The sequence below is a fragment of the Acomys russatus genome, chromosome 2 (assembly GCF_903995435.1).
Source record: "Acomys russatus chromosome 2, mAcoRus1.1, whole genome shotgun sequence".
Classification (NCBI taxonomy): Eukaryota; Metazoa; Chordata; class Mammalia; order Rodentia; family Muridae; genus Acomys; species Acomys russatus.
This window is the reverse complement of record NC_067138.1, coordinates 9698573-9720754: the sequence shown is the minus strand read 5'-3', so window position 1 is coordinate 9720754 and position 22182 is coordinate 9698573. Positions and strand designations below refer to the sequence as shown.

The following is a 22182-nucleotide window of genomic DNA, read 5'->3' as shown; positions in this document are numbered from 1 at the left end:
GAGCAAGACAAGATGCCCACACTCACCTCAACCCAACAGTGCAAGTTACAGAGAGAGAGAAAGAGAGAGAGAGATCCTAATTAAAAATAAAATTTGTCGTTATTAACATATGGCATGACTTTGTATGTTGAAAACCTTAAGGAAACTACACACACATGTTTAATGTTTAGTATATTAATTTAGCAAAGCTTGAAGATGCAAACCAAAACACAAAAAAATATCAGTTGGACACCTATGCATTAGCACTTAATAGTCCCAGCACTCAGGAGGCAGAGGCTGGTGGAGCTCTGTGAGTTCAAGGTCAGCCTGGTCTACAGAGTGAGTCTCAGGTCACCTACACAGAGAAGCTATCTCAAAAAAGTAACAACAACAAAATCCTAAAAGGAAATCAAGAAAACAATTACGCTTATAGCTGCATCAAACAAAATACATATAGACAAACTTAATCAAGTAGGTAGAAGACTTATACTTTGAAAGATACAAAATATTGCTAATTAAAGCAGGCACTGAACAAAATTTTTTAATCACTTATTCGTGGATTGGAAGATTCACTATTCCTAAAATAACAACACCAACCTAAGAGGTCCGCAGGTAGGTACAATCTCTACTAGAATCCCTAGGAAGAATAGGGAGGGGGAGATTGTGTAATTATATTGTAATCTCAAAACATCAAAGAAAATTTTTTTAAAAAGCAACAACAAACCAAAACATGAGGGAGGGCCAGAAAGATGGATCAGTCCTTAAGAACAGATACTGCAGCCCGGCGTGGTGGTGCACGCCTTTAATCCCAGCACTCGGGAGGCAGAGGCAGGCCGATCTTTGAGGCCAGCCTGGTCTACAGAGAGAGTCCAGGACAGCCAAGACAACATAGAGAAACCCTGTCTCGGAAAAACAAAAACAAAAAGAACGAAAGAAAGAAAGAAAAGACAAGAAGAGACACTGCTTTTGCAGAGGACCAGAGTTCAACTGCTGCACCCTCACTCACCACTTCCATTCTTATGATGCTGTGATATCAACACCACAGCTAATTGGTGGGGGGTGGGGGTGGGGTGGACTTCACAAAACTTTCATATTGTGTGCGCTAACAACAGGAGACCCATAGAATCAGAGAACACATCTGCACGCCAAGAATCTAAATTGCTGCCTATATATAGATATAGATATATCAGTCACTAGGCAATTAGCTGCTGGGAGGGGAGGAAGTGTGTGGGGCCTGGAAGGCAGTGAGGAAGCCATCGCCCTTGGGCACAGCGGCTGGAAGGACCAGGAAGAGATGAGGAGACAGGCAGTTAGGAGCTGATGGTAGAGAAGCTCACACTAGCGCCATCCGCCATCCATCTGATCCAACTGGCAGGAAAAGGGAGGGAGGGGGAGCGAGGGAAGCGAAAGTCTCGGACTGCATAAATAGGCAGCCAGCCAGTGGCAGCCCACACACAGACCCCATCTCACCTACAGCTCTGGTCTCACCCTCAACTCAGCCACAGCCATGGCTCAGACCCTGGCTCTGAGCCTCCTTAGCCTGGCCCTGGCTCTCTGCATCCCCTGGACCCAAGGTACCAAGGAGGGAGGAGAGGCTCTAGTTGGGGAAGGAGGCCAGAGGGACACCTTGTAAGCCGCCCCTGCGTCTCTGCACCTACCTTGCAGGCAGTGACGGGGGAGGTCAGGACTGCTGCCTCAAGTACAGCCAGAGGAAGATCCCCTACGGCATTGTCCGAGGCTACAGGAAGCAAGAGCCAAGCTTGGGCTGCCCCATCCCAGCAATCCTGTGAGCGCACCGAAGGGGTTGGGTGCAGGCTGTGGTTGAGTTGGGGGAGTATCTGGGGGCAGACTAAGAAAGCTGTGTGCTACTCTCCAACCCTCAGGTTCTCGCCCCGGAAGCACTCCCAGGCTGAGCTCTGCGCAAACCCAGCAGAGCCCTGGGTGCAGAAGCTCATGCAACGGCTGGACCAGCCTCCAGCCCCACGGAAACAGAGCCCGGGCTGCAGGAAGAACCGAGGAACCTCTAAATCTGGCAAGAAAGGAAAAGGCTCCAAAGGCTGCAAGAGGTGAGGCTGGGAAGGGAAGCCAAGCGGAGCCTCCAAGATGGGCCTCTCACAACCTCTCTTCTCCGGTCCCAGGACTGGACAGTCGCAGACTCCCAGAGGGCCGTAGCCGATGGCCAGCCTGGAGCCCAGGAGATCCTCCGTGAGCGTCACCACCGCTTCGCGCTCCAATGCACCTGCAAAGAGGGAGTCAGAAAACAGAAAGGCTCAGGACCACCCCTCCCCTAGCAGCCACCTTTGTCAGGCTTCAGCCATCCCATCCGCAAGGCCATCCCTCTCTTCTGTGGCTGAGCTGCCTTCCCCGGGACAGACCCAGAGAGTCCAAAGAAAGAGAGTCTTCCCGGGGATGAAGAAGGAGACAGCAGGACTGTCCCCTCTAGGAGGCCACTCAGGTGCCAAGACCTGACCTTGCTATCCGCGCGGCCCTCCGCCCTTTCCCTTGCAAATACGATTTACACCTGAATAAAACGCTATTCCAAATACCTCTGTTCCTGGGCACTCGTGTTCTCAGGGGGGCAGTTTCAGGGTGAAGGCATATTCTCTGGGTCCCGCTTGCATACCTACTCCAATAGTTTCTTGGTCTCCAGGTGAAGGGAGGGTAACGGGATCAGTGTGAGGCAAGGGCTCCCAGGGAACTGTCAATGGAAAGACCATAGAACCAGGGCATGAGTAGGGACGCACACATTCACACACACACACACACTCACTCACACACATTTACAACACACACTCACAAACACACACATTCACAACACACATAGACACATACACTCACACATATTCACAACACACACACATTCATAACACACACTCACAGACACACACATTCACAACACACATTCACACGTGCACGCACACACATGTGCACACACACACATGTGCACACGTACTCACACATACACACACCCCATGGCTCTGCAGGGCTTTGAGCCCAGCCCCGCCCCCTTCCTCCAGGAGTGAAAAGCAGCCTGTTTGTTGGACCCCCACAGCCCTGATCCCTAAGACCCAGAGGGCCTCCCTGCTGACTGAGGCTCTGTCCCGCCTCTTCTTTTGTTTCACAGAGCTGTTGCGGTTTCTTCCCAACCTAATCCTCGCTCCCTGCCTCCTTGACTGGCTTCCAGATAGGAAAGCCTCCGCCTTGACTTCCTCCCTTTTTCTTCTCTTCTCCTGCAGCTAGGTCCTAGAGTCCTCAAGCGCCTCTAATCTCTTCTATCGTTGTTGTTAGTGGGTGTGTGTGCATGGTGCATGCGTGCCTGTGTGCATGCGTGTTGTGTGCTATATTCACATTTGTGGGGGAACACGAAGAGGCCAGAGGAGCTGTCGTCCTCAACAGCTCTCAACCTTATTTTTTTAAGGTGTTCTCTCCTTTGAACCTGAGAACCACATTTCGCTAGGCTGGGTAGCCCGTGAGCTGCTCAGATCCACTTGTCCCTCCCCTGTAACCCTAGTGCAGCCGTGCTTGGCTTTTAATGGATGCTTGGGGATCTGAACTCAGGTCCCTTTGGCTTCGCGGCCGGTGCCCTTGCCCACTGCATCATCTCCTCAACCCTCTCCTCTAGTTTCTGGAAGGCAAGGACAAAGTCACCTGGGACAGGCCTTGGGAAGCCAAGGATTCAAACGCAAATCTATCTTCCCTTCACGGAGGCTCCAGCCAGGCTTCCCTCTGCCTCTCCTTAGAGCAGATACCGTCCTGTCCCCATGCAGGGCCAAGAGAATCACTGGATGATGTGAGGACAGATCCTGAGGGAGGACGAGGAAGGCGGGAGGCGGGAGAGGCGGGGGCGGGCGGGGGGACTAGGGAGCTACTGAGGCCGCAGCACATCCTTACAGTCGTCAAAGCGTCTGCAATCAGCCCCTTGGTCCTCTTGAGGGTTGGTGAAGACTAGGGTCCCCGTTAGTCTCTGTGTAATCAGGGGTGATCTTAGCCTGCAAACTCAGATGTGCACAGCATACTGCGTTATAAAATGCCTATTTATTTAATCAACGCCATTCCTATTCCGATCCCCTTGGAATCAGATTCTCTCTCATAGGGAACCCCCTCTATCAAAACCTGAGTCCCAGGTGAGGCGTCCTGCCTGCACCCACCAGTTCCCACAGCCTTGCCAGCTTGGGACGTGGCCAGGGAACACTCTGACGCCCCGGGTCCCAGCACAGGTTATGCCTCTTCAGAACTAGGCCAAATTTGAGCCATGGGAATTCTGACACTAGAGCCTCTGAACTTTGACCTGAGAGCCTCCCTATGCCCCTGAAGCCATCTGCCTGTCACTTCCCTAGCTGCCAGGAGTTAGAGCCCAGTGACCATAGCAGCTGGACCTGCAAGACAGTCTAGAAAATCCCCTCCCCCACAACCCTCCAGAGTTTAACCTCTTCCTGGGCTTACATTAGAACCCGGCTTTTAGCAAAGGTAAGGGGGCCTTTCATATCTAGAAGCCTCTATTCTCAGCCCTACCCAAATGCATACCCTCTCTAAAGCGAGAGGGAAATCAGGCAGAAGCAAAACTTAGCCAGGCCTGCTGGCACAAGAGCTGTAATCCCAGCTACTTGGGAGGCTGAGGCAGGCAGATCACACACTAGCAGCCTACCTGGCTAGAAAATAAGTCCAAGGTTAGCCTAGGAAACACTGTCTCAACTTAAAAAAAACAAACAAACTTCTTTTAAGTAAAAACAAACATAGCCCAGGATGTGACTGAGTAGGTGAATGTTGAATTAGAATGTGAGAGACCCTTGGCTCAAATATCCAGTACCAAAGAAAGAAAAAAGAAAGAAAGAAAGAAAAGATTTCACAGCTCACTAAATGACTCGCTGGGCCATGTGACTGGCATTTGCCTCCAGCCCTGATCTCAATAAACATGCAATCAATTATTTTTTCATAAGAGAATGAGGAACCACTTTCCATGTCTTTCTTGCTCTTTGACAATGCTGTCCTGTTCTTCCTTAATCCCATATATTTTTTTAATCATGTAAACCTACTCATGGCTTTAAAAGCATTTTAAATTTTTTTTCCTAACAAGGAAGTGCCAGAATCTTCTTCTGAACCATCAGTCCCCACGACTTTTAACTCTTAAGGTATTTCTTCTGGGAGTAGGCTCCACATGTCCAGATCCTCGGAACTCTTTCCTGGTTCCCGTTGAGTGTCACCGGTAGACTTCTTACTGTGGGGAGTGAGGATGTAGCTCTCTTTCCGACTCTGCTGCCACTGCACCTTCTGCGGGCAGCTATCACGAGCTACTTACATGATGATGATTATGCAAAGAAAAGCAAGGAGTGAAGTGCGCATGCTCCTTACTTCTCTTTGTTACTCCATTTCCTCTTCTTTATTTCCTTTCAAGCCATAATGGAGATTGAAGCTAGGACGTCATGCATGCCAGGCGGGTGCCCTGTGCAACACTTTACTGGACCCACTCCTAGATTCTTATTTTTCTTTTATTTAAGATTTAAATTTGTGGGAGCTGGAGAGATGGCTCAGAGGTTAAGAGCACTGGCTGCTCTTCCAGAGGTCCTGAGTTCAATTCCCAGAAACCACATGGTGGTTCACAACCATCTAGAATGAGATCTGGTGCCTTCTTCTGCTGTGTAGGCATACATACAGGCAGAACACTGTATAAATAAATAATAAATAAATAAATATATTTTTAACAAAGATTTAAATTTGTTTTCAACTATGTTTGTGCTTTTGTGCACATGTATACAATGCCCAAGGATTCATACACACACACAGAGAGAGAGAGAGAGAGAGAAAGAGAGAGAGAGAGAGAGAGAGAGAGAAGAGATGGAGGTGGAGGGGAGAGAGGAGGGAGAGAGAAAGAGATTGAAAAATAAGTCTTTTTTTAAGGTAACACTAAACTGCTGGCTAGGAAAGTAACCACTCAGGTCACCAATCTTTTCAGTAGAACCTTCACCTAATGATCCATCCTGCTGGGCCATTTGTTGTTGTTTTTAGACGGGGTTTTCCTATATAGCTCAGGCTACTTAAGACATCTAATGCTTTTTGTCAATTTTTAAGGTGTGTGTGTGTGTGTGTGTGTGTGTGTGTGTGTGTGCTGGTGCATGAGCCTCATCACACACATTGAGATCAGAACAGGACATCAAATGCCCTTCTTTTCTTCAGACAGGGTCTCTCTGTGTAGCCTTGACTATCCTGGACTCACTTTGTAGACCAGGATGGCCTCGAACTCACAGCAATCCACCTGCCTCTGCCTCTGCCTCTGCCTCCTGAGTATTGGGATTAAAGGCATGCACCACCATGCTTGGCGAGTCACGGCCTTTTTAACTGAATTATCACTTCCAACAGTAAGTCCCGGTCAGGGCCATTCAGGAAGTTACTAATCCCATTTGTTTAAACTGTTTCATCACTCTCTCTCCTATGACAAGAGCATGCACACTTATGGACCAGCTCTCTCTCAGAGCTGCTGCAGAGTCTGGCACTTCTCACATCCCTTGCTTTACTCCTCCTTGTCAGTCCTTTAGCCTCTTTAGAGCCAACCCTGAGGCATTCACAGTGTCAACAAAATACCTGAAAGCAAACCTTAGGGTAAGAAGCCGTATCTTAACAACCCTCCAATCACGACACCTAGCTGGCTGCAACTTCACACGTCTATAGTTTGCTTGTTTGCTTACCGAGTGGGGCCAAGTGGGGCCAGCAAGCCCCAACAGATACCCTACGTCTGTCCCCCATAGTGTTAGGGTCACAGGCCCAAGTGTGGCCACGCCCAGTTTTTTACATGGGTGCTGAGACTTGAACCCAGGCACCTGTGCTTGTGTAGCCAGTGCTCTTACTGGCTGAGCCATCTCTCTAGCCCCAACCCCTAATCCACTTCATCCTTTACTCATCAGTCTCCTGGCCACTGAGAGCCATTATTAGTTATAATATCATTTGTTTTATGATGGGGTAATCCGGCCCAGCACAGCACACACACCATACCTACGGCATCCGTTTCTGTCTGTGACCCAGTAAAGGTCAGAAATGTGGGGTGTGTCGCTTGTTGTCTATGAAAGTTCAAAATAGTTTCCCTCCTGGCTTTAGTCATTTGCCTGTGGGGACATGTCTCCTGCAGCAACTGGCCTCTTTTGTGAAGTTTTCTCTTTCCCCCATCTATCTGGTATATTTTCTTCTTGTATTTTGATACAAGATGATACTGATTTGTTAAAATCATCAATGTTTCTATTCTTTGCCATGGTTCTTGATCAGTGAATTATCATTTCTATGAATGTCAAAACTGCCCTGCCTTTTCTTCTAGTCATGTAAGTTTTTTCTTCCTTTTAAAATGACACACACACACACACACACACACACACACACACACACATCTGCATCCAAGCTTTGCCCACTTTTAGACAGAATTCTGTTAGTGGCACAAATGAGGACTTTTTGCCCAGTGGCTGGTTTGCCACCACTGAAGCCATCTCCACAAGGAGGTTCCATGATGCTCATCATCCTCTTCCAGGTAGGCTGGGTGTTGCCAGGAGTCAACCTGTCTCATTGACAATGAATCTTTAAAATTAAAAAAAAAAAAAAAATCTTTAAATGCCTCAGTTGCTGCCCCTCATCAGAACAGAACAGCTTCAAAGAAAGCTTCGGATCCCAATTTGTCCAGCATTTCAGACTGTCCTGCGCAGGACTCTAATTACGCCTGGAACTTCTCAACATTTAGAAACTGGACCACAGCCAGGCGGTGGTGCCGCAAGCCTTTAATCCCAGCACTCGGGAGGTAGAGGCAGGCAGATCGTTGTGAGTTCGAGGCCAGCCTGGTCTACAAAGTGAGTCCAGGACAGCCAAGGCTATACAGAGAAACGCTGTCTTGGGGAAACAAACAAACAAACAGAAACTGGACCACAAATGCTATTCTTAGCTTGCTTAACCATCTCCCCCAATTTTATTTGGGCCCCTACAAAGGCAGTATTCATCCCAAGTCAGCCAGAAGAAACCTTAAGAAGACGACATCCCATTTCCCTTAAGTGTGGGGTGTGGGGGGAGTTGGACAGGTTTTTGGCGGGCACACTTACAAATGTGTGTCAGTTTCTGTTCTGGACACTCCAGGCCGACGGCGAAGGCAGGGACGAACAGAGGCTCTGCCACCAGGGGGCAGCAGCATCGCCGCGGTCCAAGGTCGACTAAAGACAAAACAACCCCGGCTTGCGCGCTTCATCCTTGCGCAACTTTTTTTTCTTTTAATTTGTTTGTTGTTTTGTTTTGCTTTTTGATGCGTATCGTGTTGGGCCAGAGATTTATCGTTTATCTGTGTCCATTTACGAACAGGACGAATTTCTTTTCCGCTCTTCAGATTCAAGCTTTTCATCAGACGCAAAAGCGGCATTTAGTCTCTCAGAAACCCTCCGGGAAATAAGGAGACCTTTGCTTAGAGCGGGTTCTGCTGCTAAGTAGTTTAGGAGCCTATGTCGAGAAGGAAAGCGCTGGGTGTGATGTGAACTTTCTCCGGCCTTTATGTCAAGCGTTATTTACGCGTCTTCTATTCACTGCCACCCTCTCACCGGCTTGAATACCCTTAGACCTCAAGGTCTGGGGCTAGGACTTTCGGGACAGGAGCCCACGCTGGAATGCTAGCCCCATGCCCTGTGCCACCCCCACCCTGTCCACTTTGCGAGGAGTTGGGAGGGGACAAAAGACATTGGAGACTCGGCGATTCGGGATGCTAAGACTTGCTCTAGACTAAAGCCGTCCTTTCCAGGCTCGGGGCGCCCCCTGCTGGCCCCGGAGTGGAGACACTTGGGACCACATCAGCCGACACCTTCTACACCAACACAAGAGAGTTTCTTAGCCGAATGACAAAGGCCCTGTCATCCAATTCTCCCAGCTCTGGCGCAAGGATTTATTTGGTCAGGGTGCATAAAGACGATGCAGGCAGGTTCCTTCGCGGATGCAAAACCGAGCTGAGCTAAGCCCACCCGATGTATCCTAACGGGACAACTTTCCCAGGCCTGTCACTGAACCAGGAGCCTCACAAAGGCAATGTGGCTGAGTAGAGGCTAAACTGAGGGCGGTGGTAGCTCTGCAGGCTCCATGCATATAGTAAAAAACATTTCGGCCGGGCGTGGTGGCGCATGCCTTTAATCCCAGCACTCGGGAGGCAGAGGCAGAAGGATCGCTGTGAGTTCAAGGCCAGCCTGGTCTACAAAGGGAGTCCAGGACAGCTAAGGCTACACAGAGAAACCCTGCCTCAAAAAACAAAAAAAGAAAACATTTCACAGCTACCTCTGTGATCCGCAAGTCTCCATCCCTGGCCCCGCCCCTACTCTCAATGAAATCTAAACCAATGGCTGGGTGTGGATGACTGAAAGCCAATTTGGGGCGGGGGGAGAATATATATATAATTGGCCTGCATAAAATCGTCTTGAGTAGTCCAACCCTGTCGAGACTGAGAGCTAGCTAGCTTCCCGGCAGACCAGGCCAGATGCTTCTGCAGTCTCTGTCTGGCCATGAAGGGCTGGGATTCCTAAAGAGCTGCTAGCCTTGCCCCATATTGGAAGGCTGTAGAAACTGAGTTCTCTCTGGGGGCAGTGACAAGTTAGATGAACTCAGCAGCAAGTCGCACAGGCAAGCAGGCAAACAGCGAAAGCTTTTTTCCCAGGGACCTCAGATCCGGCTCAACCAACAGAAGAAGCTGACCTGCCCACGGTGAGAATGAGTCCTCTTGGTTCAATCAATCTGACCGAGAAAATCTCTCGCAGGTTTACACAAGGCTTATCTCAAAGCTGTTTGGTTCCGGTCACTATCAACCACCACAAACCCCGTGTCCTCTCCCTGTTAGCCTTACAAGAAGGCACTTTCCTAGCACCCCTGCTTGCCCCCTCCTTCCTTGATTCCTCCTCACCTCTCCAATTGTGTGTGTGCATTTACACATGTGCATTTGGGTGTGTGAGAACTTATACATGTGTATGTGGAAGCCAGAGGTCAGTATGGTTATCTTCTTCAGTCACTCTCCACCTTCTATTATTTTATAGTGTGGGTGTGTACGCGCGTGTGTGTGCACGTGTGTGTGCATGTGTGGTGTGAGGTATGTGTGTGCATGCATGTGTGTGCGTGTGCACATGTGCGTGTGATGTATAGTGTGTGCATGTGTAGTGTGCGCGTGTGTGCATGCGCTGAGTGTGTGTGTGTGTGTGTGTGTGCATGCACGCGCACATGCAAGTGTGCATGTAAGTGCCCGAGGAAGCTAGCAGAGGATGTCAAATACCTTAGATCTGGAGTTGCAGGCACTTGTGAGCCACCCAGATGAGTGCCGGTGCCTGAACTCCATCCGTCCTCTGCAGCCCCTGCAAACACTCATGAACCACTAAGCTGCCTCTCCAGCCTGTCCACCTTACTTTCTGAAACAGGGTCTCCCACTAACCCTGAGACCAACAGAGGGAGCTAGACGGGCTGGCTAGCAAGCTCAGAGAATTCCCCTGTCTCGGCCTTCCCAATGCTGGGACTACAGATATGCACCGCCGTACCTGGCTTTTGTGGGGGTGCTGGGGGTGCAAACATATGTCTTCGTGCCTGCATGGCAAGCACTTTACCAACTGAACCACCTCCCCAGCTTCCCACATCCCTGGTGTTTAGCGTTGGCAAGCCTCGAGGGGCTCGGAACTTGGGGCCTCTTCTACCCACACTCCCTTTCTCGATGATGTCATTGTCTTCAGCCCTTACCTCCCACCCACATGCTGCCAAGCGTGTATCTTCAGGTAGCATCTACCTCTTGAACTCCAGACGCAGCCAACTACCTACTTAACATTTCCATCTCTGTATCCAGAGCTCAGCTTCAACTCAGCCAGTGAGAAACAAGTTCCTGCCCACCTCCCGACAAGCCCAATTCTCTGCCGCCATCCCCATCTTGATAGCTAGTCCATTCAATGATGGCTTCCAGCCTGAGGCATCCTCGCCTCTGCTTTCTCTCATGTTCTCTGCTGAGCCCTGGTTCTACGTTCTTTCCAGAATCTGAGCACTTCTCACCAACCCCAAACCCCACCTCTGTCCCCTCAGTTACTGCCACGGCCATTAGCCCCAATGCCTCGCTTCCATTCATACCCGTCTTTGCTCTAGCCTACATTTAATAGCCACTCAGGGTCTTTTAAACATGAAGCCGATTGTGTCGGGGCCCTGATCATCCCTCTAATGGCTCCTTGAGTCACTCAGCAAAGTAGAACCCCGCAGAGGCTGACAGCTATGCAGCCTTATCCTTTATCATCTGTCTCCTACTGCTTTCTTCTTTTGGCCACGACCTTTGAATCTGTTGTTTTGTCAAGAATATTTTCCCCAGATCTCTGTGTGGGCCCCTGCACTCCCTACCTTTGTTACTTTTTTTTTTTTTTTTTTTTTTTTTTTTTTTTTTTTTTTTGACATAGTCTCATCATGTAGCCCTGGCTCTTACTGGGATTGAAGTGTTGGGATCAAAGGCATATGCCACTACCCCCAGCCTCTTGCCCTCTTTTTTTCTTTTAATAATTTAAATTTTATTTGTATGTCTACACACCTGCATATGCATGCATGTGAAGCTGCCTACAGAAACCAGAACAGGGTGTCGGATTCCCTGGAGCTGGAGTTACAGGCAGGTGTAAGCCGCTTGGTGAGGGTGTTGGGACCGGATCTCTGGTTCTCTAGAAGAGCAGCAAGTTCTCTGCCCCGCTGAGCCGCCCACTCTTGCTTTCTCTGTTTGTATTCTTGGCAACTGTTACCATCTGACTATAGAGTTTTGTTGTTTGTTGTTGTCTATCTCCTTCTGCAACCACAGGAATGCCCCTGCTTTGTTTGCTGCTGTTTCCCGGTGATGGGGACAGGCGTAGACTTGCCAGAGGAGAGCTCCGTGCACACCCACTGCGGGAAGTGGTACAGATGCTCTGCACACTGCTATTTCATGGCTGAGCATGCACACTCACTGCGGGATGTGGTACAGATGTTCTGCACGCTGCTATTTCATGGCTGAGCATGCACACTCACTGCGGGATGTGGTACAGATGCTCTGCACACTGCTATTTCATGGCTGAGCATGCACACTCACTGCGGGATGTGGTACAGATGTTCTGCACGCTGCTATTTCATGGCTGAGCATGCACACTCACTGCGGGATGTGGTACAGATGCTCTGCGCGCTGCTATTTCAAGGCTGAGCATGCACACCCACTGCGGGATGTGGTACAGATGTTCTGCACACTGCTATTTCATGGCTGAGCATGCACACCCACTGCGGGATGTGGTACAGATGCTCTGCGCGCTGCTATTTCAAGGCTGAGCATGCACACCCACTGCGGGATGTGGTACAGATGCTCTGCACACTGCTATTTCATGGCTCAGCATGCACACCCACTGCGGGATGTGGTACAGATGTTCTGCACGCTGCTATTTCATGGCTCAGCATGCGCACCCACTGCGGGAAGTGGTACAGATGCTCTGCACACTGCTATTTCATGGCTGAGCATGCATACCCACTGTGGGATGTGGTACAGATGCTCTGCACACTGTTATTTTGGCTGAGCTCCTTCCTGCTGATTCTTGGGATCAGTCTCAACAGGCGGCACTCAAGGCAGATGGAACTGAAACTCCACTTCAGCTTTGCACTGTGCTATTGTGTGACCTTGGCTAAAGGCAAACACATACTCAGAAAAGCTTCCCAAGAAGGGGCCTACGACCAGGTCCTTTACAGAGGTGAGGGCAGGCGACCACTGCACAAAAATTAGCGTAGCTTCAAATTGTGGGCCTTCTCCGCTAGACAGTGCAGATGCTAAACACACTGCCTGAAATGCTGCCCATTGAAAAGGTTTCGCATGTTACCTTGTAGGCCACCCCTACGTCACCTCGTAGGCCACCCCTACAAGCCATCAGCAGCGGCTTCCTTCTGGGGCTGTGTATCTTAGAGACCCATCTGAAAATAAGGACCATGCCTTTACCAAGTCTAGAGAACATCTCCACGAAGCTGTGTGACCCGGGACATGTGCATGCTGCACGCACATCCAGGCAGGTGTGGTGCCACAGCACAGAGGCACCCTTAGCTCACATTGTCACTGGGGATCTGCAGCCTAAATTTCATCCCAGAACCCTGAGACAAAGAATTGGTTTTGTTTGGCTTGATTTGTTTGGTTTGGTTTTGGTTTTGGTTTGTTTTTTGTTTTTGCTTAAACATGTGTGTGTGTGTGTGTGTGTGTGTGTGTGTATGCAGGTGCCTTCAGAGGCCAGAAGAAGGTATCAGGGCATCGCTGCCCTGGAGCTTAGGTTATGGGAGGAATGGGGGCAGGGCAGGGTGTGTGGCATGTTCCTGAGCCTCCTATGTGGGTACAGGGAATCAAACACGGATCCTCCGCACCAGCAGCATGCACTCTTAACCAAGGAGCCCTCTCTGCAGCTCCACTTGGGCTGGATCACTCCTTCATAGATCGATGAAACCAAGGAATGAGATAACAGGACTTTATCAGTCAGTCTGGGGCACTAGACTTAAGTGGCGTCTCTGGTCCTGGGAAGAGATGTGACATCTTGAACTGACTAAAATATTGTCAATGGAAAAATGTCTAAACCAGGGTCTAGGAGCCCTAGGTCTTTTAAGAAATAATTCACATGGCCAGAGGCTTTCTGCTAAAGGACACTCAGGCCTTTCAGCCACATGAACAGCACAAAGACAGTTTATTATAGAGACTTCAGAAGATCATGTGAGACCTGCTAGAACATAAACAGAAGCAAAGGTCTCTTTGGGCACCATCTGGTCTCCCCATTGTGTGTCCACCCTGCTCTGCTCTACCCTCTGTCTATACACTCCTCTGTGTCTCCCGGGACTTCCTTCCTGAGGGGAGTGCTAGGACTGGGGAGAGAAGGAGGGTTCACACTGCGATGCCAGCGAGAAGTCCCATCCTGCGTCTCCCTGGTGATGTTCTCAGCGTTGTGACACCCCCAATTTCCTGGGTCCTCTTTCTCCAGGCAAAGAGATTATCCACGTACCCGTATGTACAGGCAACACAATCCCAGAATTCCATTTGGGGCAGTCTCTTCTGGTAAAGTGTACAGTATCCCCAGGGATGCTGACAGAAAGTAGGTAGCATGCTGTAAGGGATAGAGGAAGATCAAGTACTTCCCATTCTACCCACTACACAGGACTTGGGCAACCTCTGGTTACCTTATATGGGAACTCTTCCCACCCCAGGCTGTTGGTGGGAGCATTGGCTCAGTCTCAGGATACCCCTGCAGTTACACACAACCCACAACCTGTGCTTGTGCTGGGCATCTTAACCCGGAAGCAACCTTCTGGGAGCTGAGCCCAAAGGGTGTCAGAAGGACTCAAATCTTCAGCTCAACAGTGTCTGGACTGAAGAGAACTAGAGAGCCCAGGGAGCGGCTTCAGGGGGGCAGCATCAGGAAGGCACAGCTCAACACAGCCCCCTTGTGGCCGGAAGAGTTCCCTTCCCCACAGGGGCCTCCAGGCCGGCAAAGCTGATGTTTGAACGGACTGCAAGGAATTCCAGGATGGCTAAGTGAAGCAGAATTAGAGCTTATTAAGTACTTAGACGAAGGATTGAAGTGGAGAAAGCAGAGTTCTCTGCATGGGATAGAGATTTTCTCGATGAGGGGGGACTAGAGTCCCTGACAATCAGTAGTCACGAAGCTTCCAGGGCCTTTGTCTCAAGAACTCAAAGGACAGATTATATAGGAAGCAAATGGTGAGTTTTTAGAAAGGAGTGTTGTTATAGAAGAGAGCTTAAGGGAAAGCAAGCAAGCAGGGCTCCCACGCAGCAGGAGGGTCTCCAGGAAGGTCGCCACTGAGGGTCTTGGTCTAGGGTTACTAAGACTCTACTGAGTTGGGGCATAGGGAGGTGAGTTGGTTGGTCCATCTGGTCTACCTGGACTGGTTGTTGATGACCTTGCACCTCTGCATCCTCGTGGCTGCACTGGAGTTTTGGAGACAGCTTCAAAGCCACCAAAGTGTCTGATCCATGAATAGACTCCAGTCAAGGGGAAAGAGAAATTGTAGGAAGCCAGCACACAAACCAGAGCCTCTAAACCTGTCTGTCATTTCTGGCCCCTGGCCAAGACAGAACTCCTGATAGAACTAAAGACATTTCTGGCTTCACAAGCTGAAGTTACTCATTCCCTGGGTCTCCTGACAAATGTCTCACTCTTGGTATCATCAGAGTCTTAAGAGAAAAGAACAGAACACCTCCCAAGAGACTTGGGCTTTTGAAAGTCACTCTTATATGTCTCTCCAGTGTGTGTGTGTGTGTGTGTGTGTGTGTGTGTGTGTGTGTGTGTGTGTAATCCTGTGTGATCCTAAATTACACTCTTGAAAAGACGTGACTTACAACAATGTTCAAAGATTAAAATTTAAGTAAAATTGTATGTGTAGATTTGTTTTCTAAAAAATTTTCCTTATGTAGATGCAATTCTGAGGTGGGTCTCCCAGGTGTGCTCTTTAGATCTCTGGACTTAGGGTGGGAGAAGAATGCTGATATTAGAACTCAGGGTTACAAACATTCTGACCATGTGTAAGCAAAGCTTAGTTGTTGCTTTGGAGCCTCCCCACACCTCTTTTTTTTTTTTTTTTTTTTTAAGATTTTTATTTTATTATGTATACAGTGTTCTACCTGCACACCAGAAGAGGGCACTAGATCTTATTGTAGATGGTTGTGAGCTACCATGTGGTTGCTGGGAATTGAACTCAGAACCTCTGGAAAAGTAGACAATGCTCTGAACTGCTGAGCCATCTCTCCAGTCCCCCTCCCTCTCTTGAGATGTCATTCGGCAAAGACATCATCTCCGCAGGCAGTCTTTGCTTTATCAGTTGGGCTGAGGTCTGTCTCTTCACTCAGGCAGCAGAACAGGCAAGCTAGACCCGGGGTAAAGACCTTCTTTCCCTGTGCTACGTCCCCTTTGTTTTCTGTCTTTCCATCCTGCCTCACATTTGCCTTGACTGCCTTGCTAGAACAGCTCACAGAACTTGGGAAATTGCGTTTGCTGTTTGTGATAAAGGACATTACAAAGAGGTCTTGGTTGCTGTTCTGTTGCTGTGAAGAGACGCCATGACCGAGGCAACTCTTAGAAAAGACAGCGTTTAACTGGGGGGCTTGCTTAAAGTTTCAGAGGCTTAGTTCATAACCGTCACGGTGCAGAGCATGGCAGCACACAGGCGGGCGCTGAAGCCGTAGCTGAGAGCTACATCCTGACCCAGGCACACAGATGATGACACCAGGCCTGGCATGGCTTTTGAAACCTCCAAGCCCAAGAGGCCATGCCTCTTAATCCTTCTCAAGAAGTGACACTCTCTGATGACCTCGCACTCAAAACTACGAACCTGTGGGGATGGTTCTTATTCAAACCACCACAAAAGGCTACAGAGAAAGTCTTGAAAGAGATGTTCACAGGGGCTAGAGAAGTTAAAAACACTTACTGCTCTTCCAAAGATGCTGAGTTCAATTCCCAGCAGCCACACGGTGGCTCCCAACAATCTGTAATGATGGCTGTGGCCTGCAGGTCTTCATGCAGACAGAATACTATACACGGAATAAATAAATAATCTTTAAAAAGGAAAAAAGATGGACGTTCACAGGTGTGTGAGAAGGAGCACAGAGCTTCTGCGTCCTTCGAGGAACCCCCCACTTCCTCAGATTTTCAGAAACCTCCCTAAATCAGTCCCTTTGAAGGTTCACTGTGTAGGCATATTGATGACGTTACTGGCTATGGGTTTATCATCTCAGCTGAAGGGGACTGGAATTTCCAATCCTTATATCCCTTCTCATTAGCATAAAGGATTCTCTTTACTACAGAGAGTTCAAGGGTTTTAGTAACTTTTTGGCCAGGGCAGGGGTGAGGGGACCAAAAAAGGACAATACTTAAAGCCATTTTGTTACTATTTACTTGTGTGTACATGTCTGTGGAGGTCAGAGAGGGTCAGATCTTCTGGAGCTGGGATTACAGGTTGTCATGATGTGGGTGCTGGGAATCAAATCCAGGCCCTCTTCAAGAACAACACATGTATGGGACGGTGGTGGCGCACGCCTTTAAACCCAGCATTCAGGAGACAGAGGTAGGCGGATCTCTGAGAGTTTGAGGCCAGCCTGGTCTACAAAGCAAGTCCAGGACAGCCAAGGCTACACAGAGAAACCCTGTCTCAAAAACAAAAAAGAACAATACATGCTCTGAACCACTGAGCAACCTCTCCAGTCCCACGTTTATATTTCGAAAGATGGTTATAAAAGCTGCATGTGGTTGTGTGCACTGAGTTCAAGGCCAGTCTGGTCTACATACACTGTTGCAGGATAGTAAGGACTCTCTCAAAAAAAAAAAAAGTAATAGAAAGGATTTTAATAAAACATCCATTTGAGAGGTGGAGTCCAGACTAAAGAATGCTGGGAGAAGCCGGGCGAGGTGGCGCACGCCTTTAATCCCATCACTCGGGAGGCAGAGGCAGGCGAGTCTCTGTGAGTTTGAGGCCAGCCTGGTCTACAAAGCAAGTCCAGGACAGCCAAGGAAACCCTGTCGCTGGGAGACAGCCCTGACTACGGTGGGCTCACTACCACCCAGAAGTCTGAAGGGTCAGAGAGTGAGGGGCTGCAGCTAGAGATGGGCAGGGTGAACTTGCCTCTAATCTTAACACTCCAGAGGCTACAACTGGAGAGTGGCTGTGACTCTGAGGACACTCGGAGCTACACAAAATGAACACCAGACCAGCCAGAACTACACGCCCAGACACTGTCTCAAATACCGACCAAAAAAAAAAAGCCTGCAACTCTAGAGCAAATTTTATCTTGCATGAGAAGCATCTGGAAGGTGGTCAAACGATTTGCTGGACCATCTCCAGGGCGAGAGCAATAATAAATGTGAGGCTTCCTATCAAGCCTGATGGCCTTACTCCTGGGGTCTCCACCATGGCAGGAGAGAGCCAACGGCCTCAGAGTTGTTCTGAGCTCCACTCGGGTTCTGGGCCCTGAGGTGAAGAAGGAGAGATAAACATGGTTTTGTTTAGAAGAGAGCAGGATGTTTTTCCACCTTAGAAGTCGAACCACTTTATGGGGGAGCTTGGATGTTGCCAGCTGAAAATATCCTAGCACAGACTCTGAAAGGATATGTGTGTGTGTGTGTGTGTGTATGTGTGTGTGTGTGTATGTGTGTGTGTATATATATCCAACACAGGAGGCTTTGGAGAGGAGGACTTGGGATTGTTTTGTCTGTTCATCCCTGCACTCTGAGAGACGCTCCTAGAGAGAACTGCTCCAGGAAAGGCTTCAAGGCTTTGGGCTCCGGCTGAGGCTCTGGGCCTCAGCTGCTGTTCCAGGTTCCAGCAGCAACCTTGGTTGAATTGCGGGTTTGCTGAGGGCCTGCTGACTATTCCAGGAGAATCGTTCCTCAGAACTGATATCTTTAAGGTTTCATTACTGTGTTCTTTAATCTCCTTTTCCTGTTGTTTGGGTTAGTCAGGTTGTAAGTGAAGTGCACTCTGTTAGTGAGTTCATAATAAAACACAATTGTTAAGAAAATTGAGCCTATACTGAGGTTCCCTCCCAGCATACAAAACATGAGCGTAATTCCAAAATATGTTAAAGTCAGAAGTGTAAGAACACAGTCCCCCTTCCCACATTAAAAAGAGGATCCAGTGGCTCAAGAGGTGGCTGAAACAGTGAGGTGCTTGCTGTGTGAGCCTGAGGACATGAGTCGAGATCCCCAGAACCCGACTTGAAAACTAGGCACACAAGTGGCACGCACCTGTCATCTCTGTGCTTGGGGAAGCAGGGACAAAGGGAGCCTGCAGCTCGCTGACCAGCTGGTATTGACAAGTCAGTGAGTTCTAGGCTTAGTGAAAGGCCCTGTCTCCAAAACTAAGATCATGAGAGAAGACACACTATAGCAACTTCCGGTCTCTAGACGGCATGAACTCAAACATAGACATTTCTATACAACACACATGTGCAGAGGACCCAGACCACGGGTACAGAGGGCTGGGTGGGTACCCCATATATTAGTTGTTCTTTTGTGGTCTTCTCTTCTGGCCTTTCTCACAAGGGTGGGAAGCCATTTATCTCCCCCTCATCTGCCAATTCCTTGAAATTTAGGGCTTTGTCTCAGAAGGAGCTGGCCAGCCCCTCTCCTCAGAAATCCCCTCTCAGTTCCCAGGGTTGAGAGAAGGATGGAGGGAGAGGGCTGCTCCAGCCTGTGCGTGCTCCCTCCAGCTGTCCCTCTGGCGTAGGCATTGGACTCGAGAAAATGGAGAATGACTGACGATCAACTCTTGGAGACCCAGGGTGTTGACTCACAGGGACCCGAGACATTGGACAGGGGTCCTTGGCCCTGCCCTCTCCTCAGGAACCTTTGCTTCTAGCTCTGCCTATTCCAAGAGCAGGACTGGTCCCCAGATGGTGGCTTGGAAGGCATCGTGATGATGCAGAGGCCATCCAGTCTCTCATAGTTGTTCTGAAGGTACCATGGGGCCGACTTCAAAACTGGCCTCAACAGAAAGAAGACAGTAGCGGGGGCATAGAGACACCCACTCTGCTCCTAGCCCCGTGCCACCCTAACCAGATCGCCTGGAGCCCAGGCCTACAGTTGATGATGCAAATGCCACCATCGAGAGGACAGCGCAAGCCCTGCCTGGAGCTGACAGGACACAGCTTTTTTTTTTTTTCTTTTTTGTTTTCTTCTTAGTCAAGCTGTCGAAGTTCTCAGAGCTAAAGCCAAAGAAAGCAGAGGGGAAGGCACCGAGTGAGGGGAAAAAGGAAGCCAAGGTCATGTTTTGCCAGAAAAAAGGGGGCAGAGGGGGGTAAAGGGGAAGACCCAAAATGGGCCATAGAGGGGAAATTTTTTGGGCAGAAAGTGAAAGCTTGGAGCATAAATTGGAGTGGGTGGCAGCCTCACACAGGCTCACTCGGGCTCACACAGGCTCACGCGTGCTCACACGCTGCCGCTCCTGGACCCCTTCCCAGCGCACCCGTCAGAGCCTTTAGCCTCTCATAGGCCCTGCACACGCCCAAGAGCTCTCGGGCTCACACACCATCAGTTGCCTGCCTCGGATCATCTGCCATGGCACCCTGTGTGGCCCCACTACTGGCCTTCAGTCTGGTGCTTCTCTGGACCTTCCCGGGTAAGGCTGAGGTGGTAAGTCCGGTGGGAGGGACAGTGTGGGTAATGTCTAGATCTCAGACTGTAACAGCCATCATGAACGACCCTGCTAACTCAGAGTCATTGGATCTAAGGGCTCCCGTGCCTTCTATGTGTGCCTGTCAGTGTGAGTGTGCCTGGATCCCTGAATTCCAACATGATTCAACTCGTGGCATCTCCTGAGACCTATAGCTGGCCCGTCTCTGCCTCAGGACATCTTGTTGAGGGACCTCAGGCTGTAACTAAGCGGGCGGAGCATCGGCCTCACCTGCACAAAGCCCTGTTTTCAATCCTGCCGATGGAGTTATGGGGGTTAGAGCTTTGCTGTGCATTTGCTTCAGTTTGGGAGAAGCAGGAATGGACACATGCTTATCAATTTATTCCTTTTTTGTTGTCAAGTCTTAGGGGCCTTGTCTGTTGATTTGGTTTAGTTTTTGAGAGAGGTGCTGTTGATGTTGCCCAGGCTGGCCTCAAACTCCTGGCTGTCAAGTGGTCCCATGTCTCAGCTTTCCTGATAGCTGGGACTCCAGGTGCCGCGGCAGTCTGCTGGCTGTGTCCCAGCACTGTGACTACCAATCCTTAGCTCTCCATTTGCTACAACACGGTGAAGACAGAGAAAACCTGGGGGAGGGTACATGACCAGAGCAGTGTTTGGGAGACACAGAGAAATGGTTACATACTAAATGGCTTAGAAGACTACATTACGTTCAGCAGCCGATGGGGCCACAGTAGCACATATGGCTGAATATCATACACAGATACACACACACAGGCATATACGCACGAACGCACGTGCACACACAGTTAACGCCACTTCAGGCTGTGGCCTCCCTTCCTCGTGGTCTACACATCGTCTCCCCTTCTTTCTCCGATCTCAGCCCCAGCTCTGGGGGGCGCAAATGATGCGGAAGACTGCTGCCTGTCTGTGACCCAGCGCCCCATCCCTGGGAACATCGTGAAAGCCTTCCGCTACCTTCTTATCCAGGATGGCTGCAGGGTGCCCGCTGTCGTGTGAGTTGTGGGAAGACCATCTAGCCCCGCCCATCTCCCCTGGGGGGGCCCTTGCCCACCTTTCATGGGGGCCCCTGAAACAGGTCCCCATACACAACCTCCAAGCCTCTGCTCCTCATTCTAGAACCTTCTAGGAAACCTGTTCAAAGGGCTTCTCTCTCTCTCTCTCTCTCTCTCTCTCTCTCTCTCTCTCTCTCTCTCTCTCTCTCTCTCTCTCTCTCCTCTGACTACAGGTTCACCACACTAAGGGGCTACCAGCTCTGTGCACCCCCAGACCAGCCCTGGGTGGACCGCATCATCCGAAGACTAAAGGCAAGCCCGACGCTCCTCAGTCCCGCCACCTCCACCCTCTAAACCCTTGTCTGAAATTCCAGCCTGTGACTCTGCCTCTCCTCCCTCCCCTTAGAACAAACGCAGCATTGGTTAACCAAGCATGACAGCACCAAAGGCGCCCTGTGTCTTGAGTCAATGGACCCAGGACCGGAAGAGAGGACCAGGCTTCCTGATGCGCCGCCCAGACCTAACCCTTCCAGGGCTGTGCCAAGAAGAGTCAGTGTGACCCTGAACGTGCACGGCAGAGTTTGTGTGGCTAGCACGCCACCTCCCCATAGCTACATGGCTAGATGGCAGTGCTTCCAATAAAGCTGCTTGGTACCCCTGGATCTGTCTGCTTCTGCTGGCTGCCTGTTCCCTCTCTCCCCAGGGGGACACGAGTAGGGACCGGGAGGTGGGGTGGCGGCAGGATATATTTCCATCCCACGAGTTCTGAGCAAGCTGTTCACCAGCCTCCACCTAGCACCCTGATGCTCCCAGAACCAGGCCCACAAGTAAGGACCTAGCCCATGTCTCCTGGTGTCCATAACACTCTGTATTCAGCCGCACAAAACTTAAGTCAGTTTGCAAAGTTCCCAAGAAGCCTCAGACCTTTCTGAAGTCTTTGCCATGCAGGCAGGTGGTTAAGCATTAAGCATCTAAGTGTCTGGGGGAGGGAGGTTGAGAAGCTTCGGTGAGGGTAAGAGGAGGGGCAGGAGGCATGGCTCCACTATCTAGGAGCCGCCATCCCATGTGC

At 50.0% G+C, this 22182-nt stretch overlaps 2 protein-coding genes across 2 annotated transcripts; both read left to right on the top strand.

The window, feature by feature from the left end:
* Window positions 1–1396: 1396 nt before the first annotated feature.
* Ccl21 (C-C motif chemokine ligand 21) lies at window positions 1397–2228 on the top strand. Its single transcript, XM_051165795.1, has 4 exons — window positions 1397–1553; window positions 1645–1765; window positions 1863–2045; window positions 2118–2228. The coding sequence occupies exons 1-4, from the start codon at window positions 1487–1489 to the stop codon at window positions 2149–2151; spliced, it is 405 nt and encodes a 134-aa protein (XP_051021752.1). The 5' UTR covers window positions 1397–1486; the 3' UTR covers window positions 2152–2228.
* A 17568-nt stretch (window positions 2229–19796) lies between these two features.
* Window positions 19797–21467, top strand: Ccl19 (C-C motif chemokine ligand 19). The gene is made up of 3 exons (XM_051165265.1): window positions 19797–20085; window positions 20981–21113; window positions 21347–21467. The coding sequence occupies exons 1-3, from the start codon at window positions 20025–20027 to the stop codon at window positions 21465–21467; spliced, it is 315 nt and encodes a 104-aa protein (XP_051021222.1). The 5' UTR covers window positions 19797–20024.
* The last annotated feature ends 715 nt before the right edge of the window (window positions 21468–22182 follow it).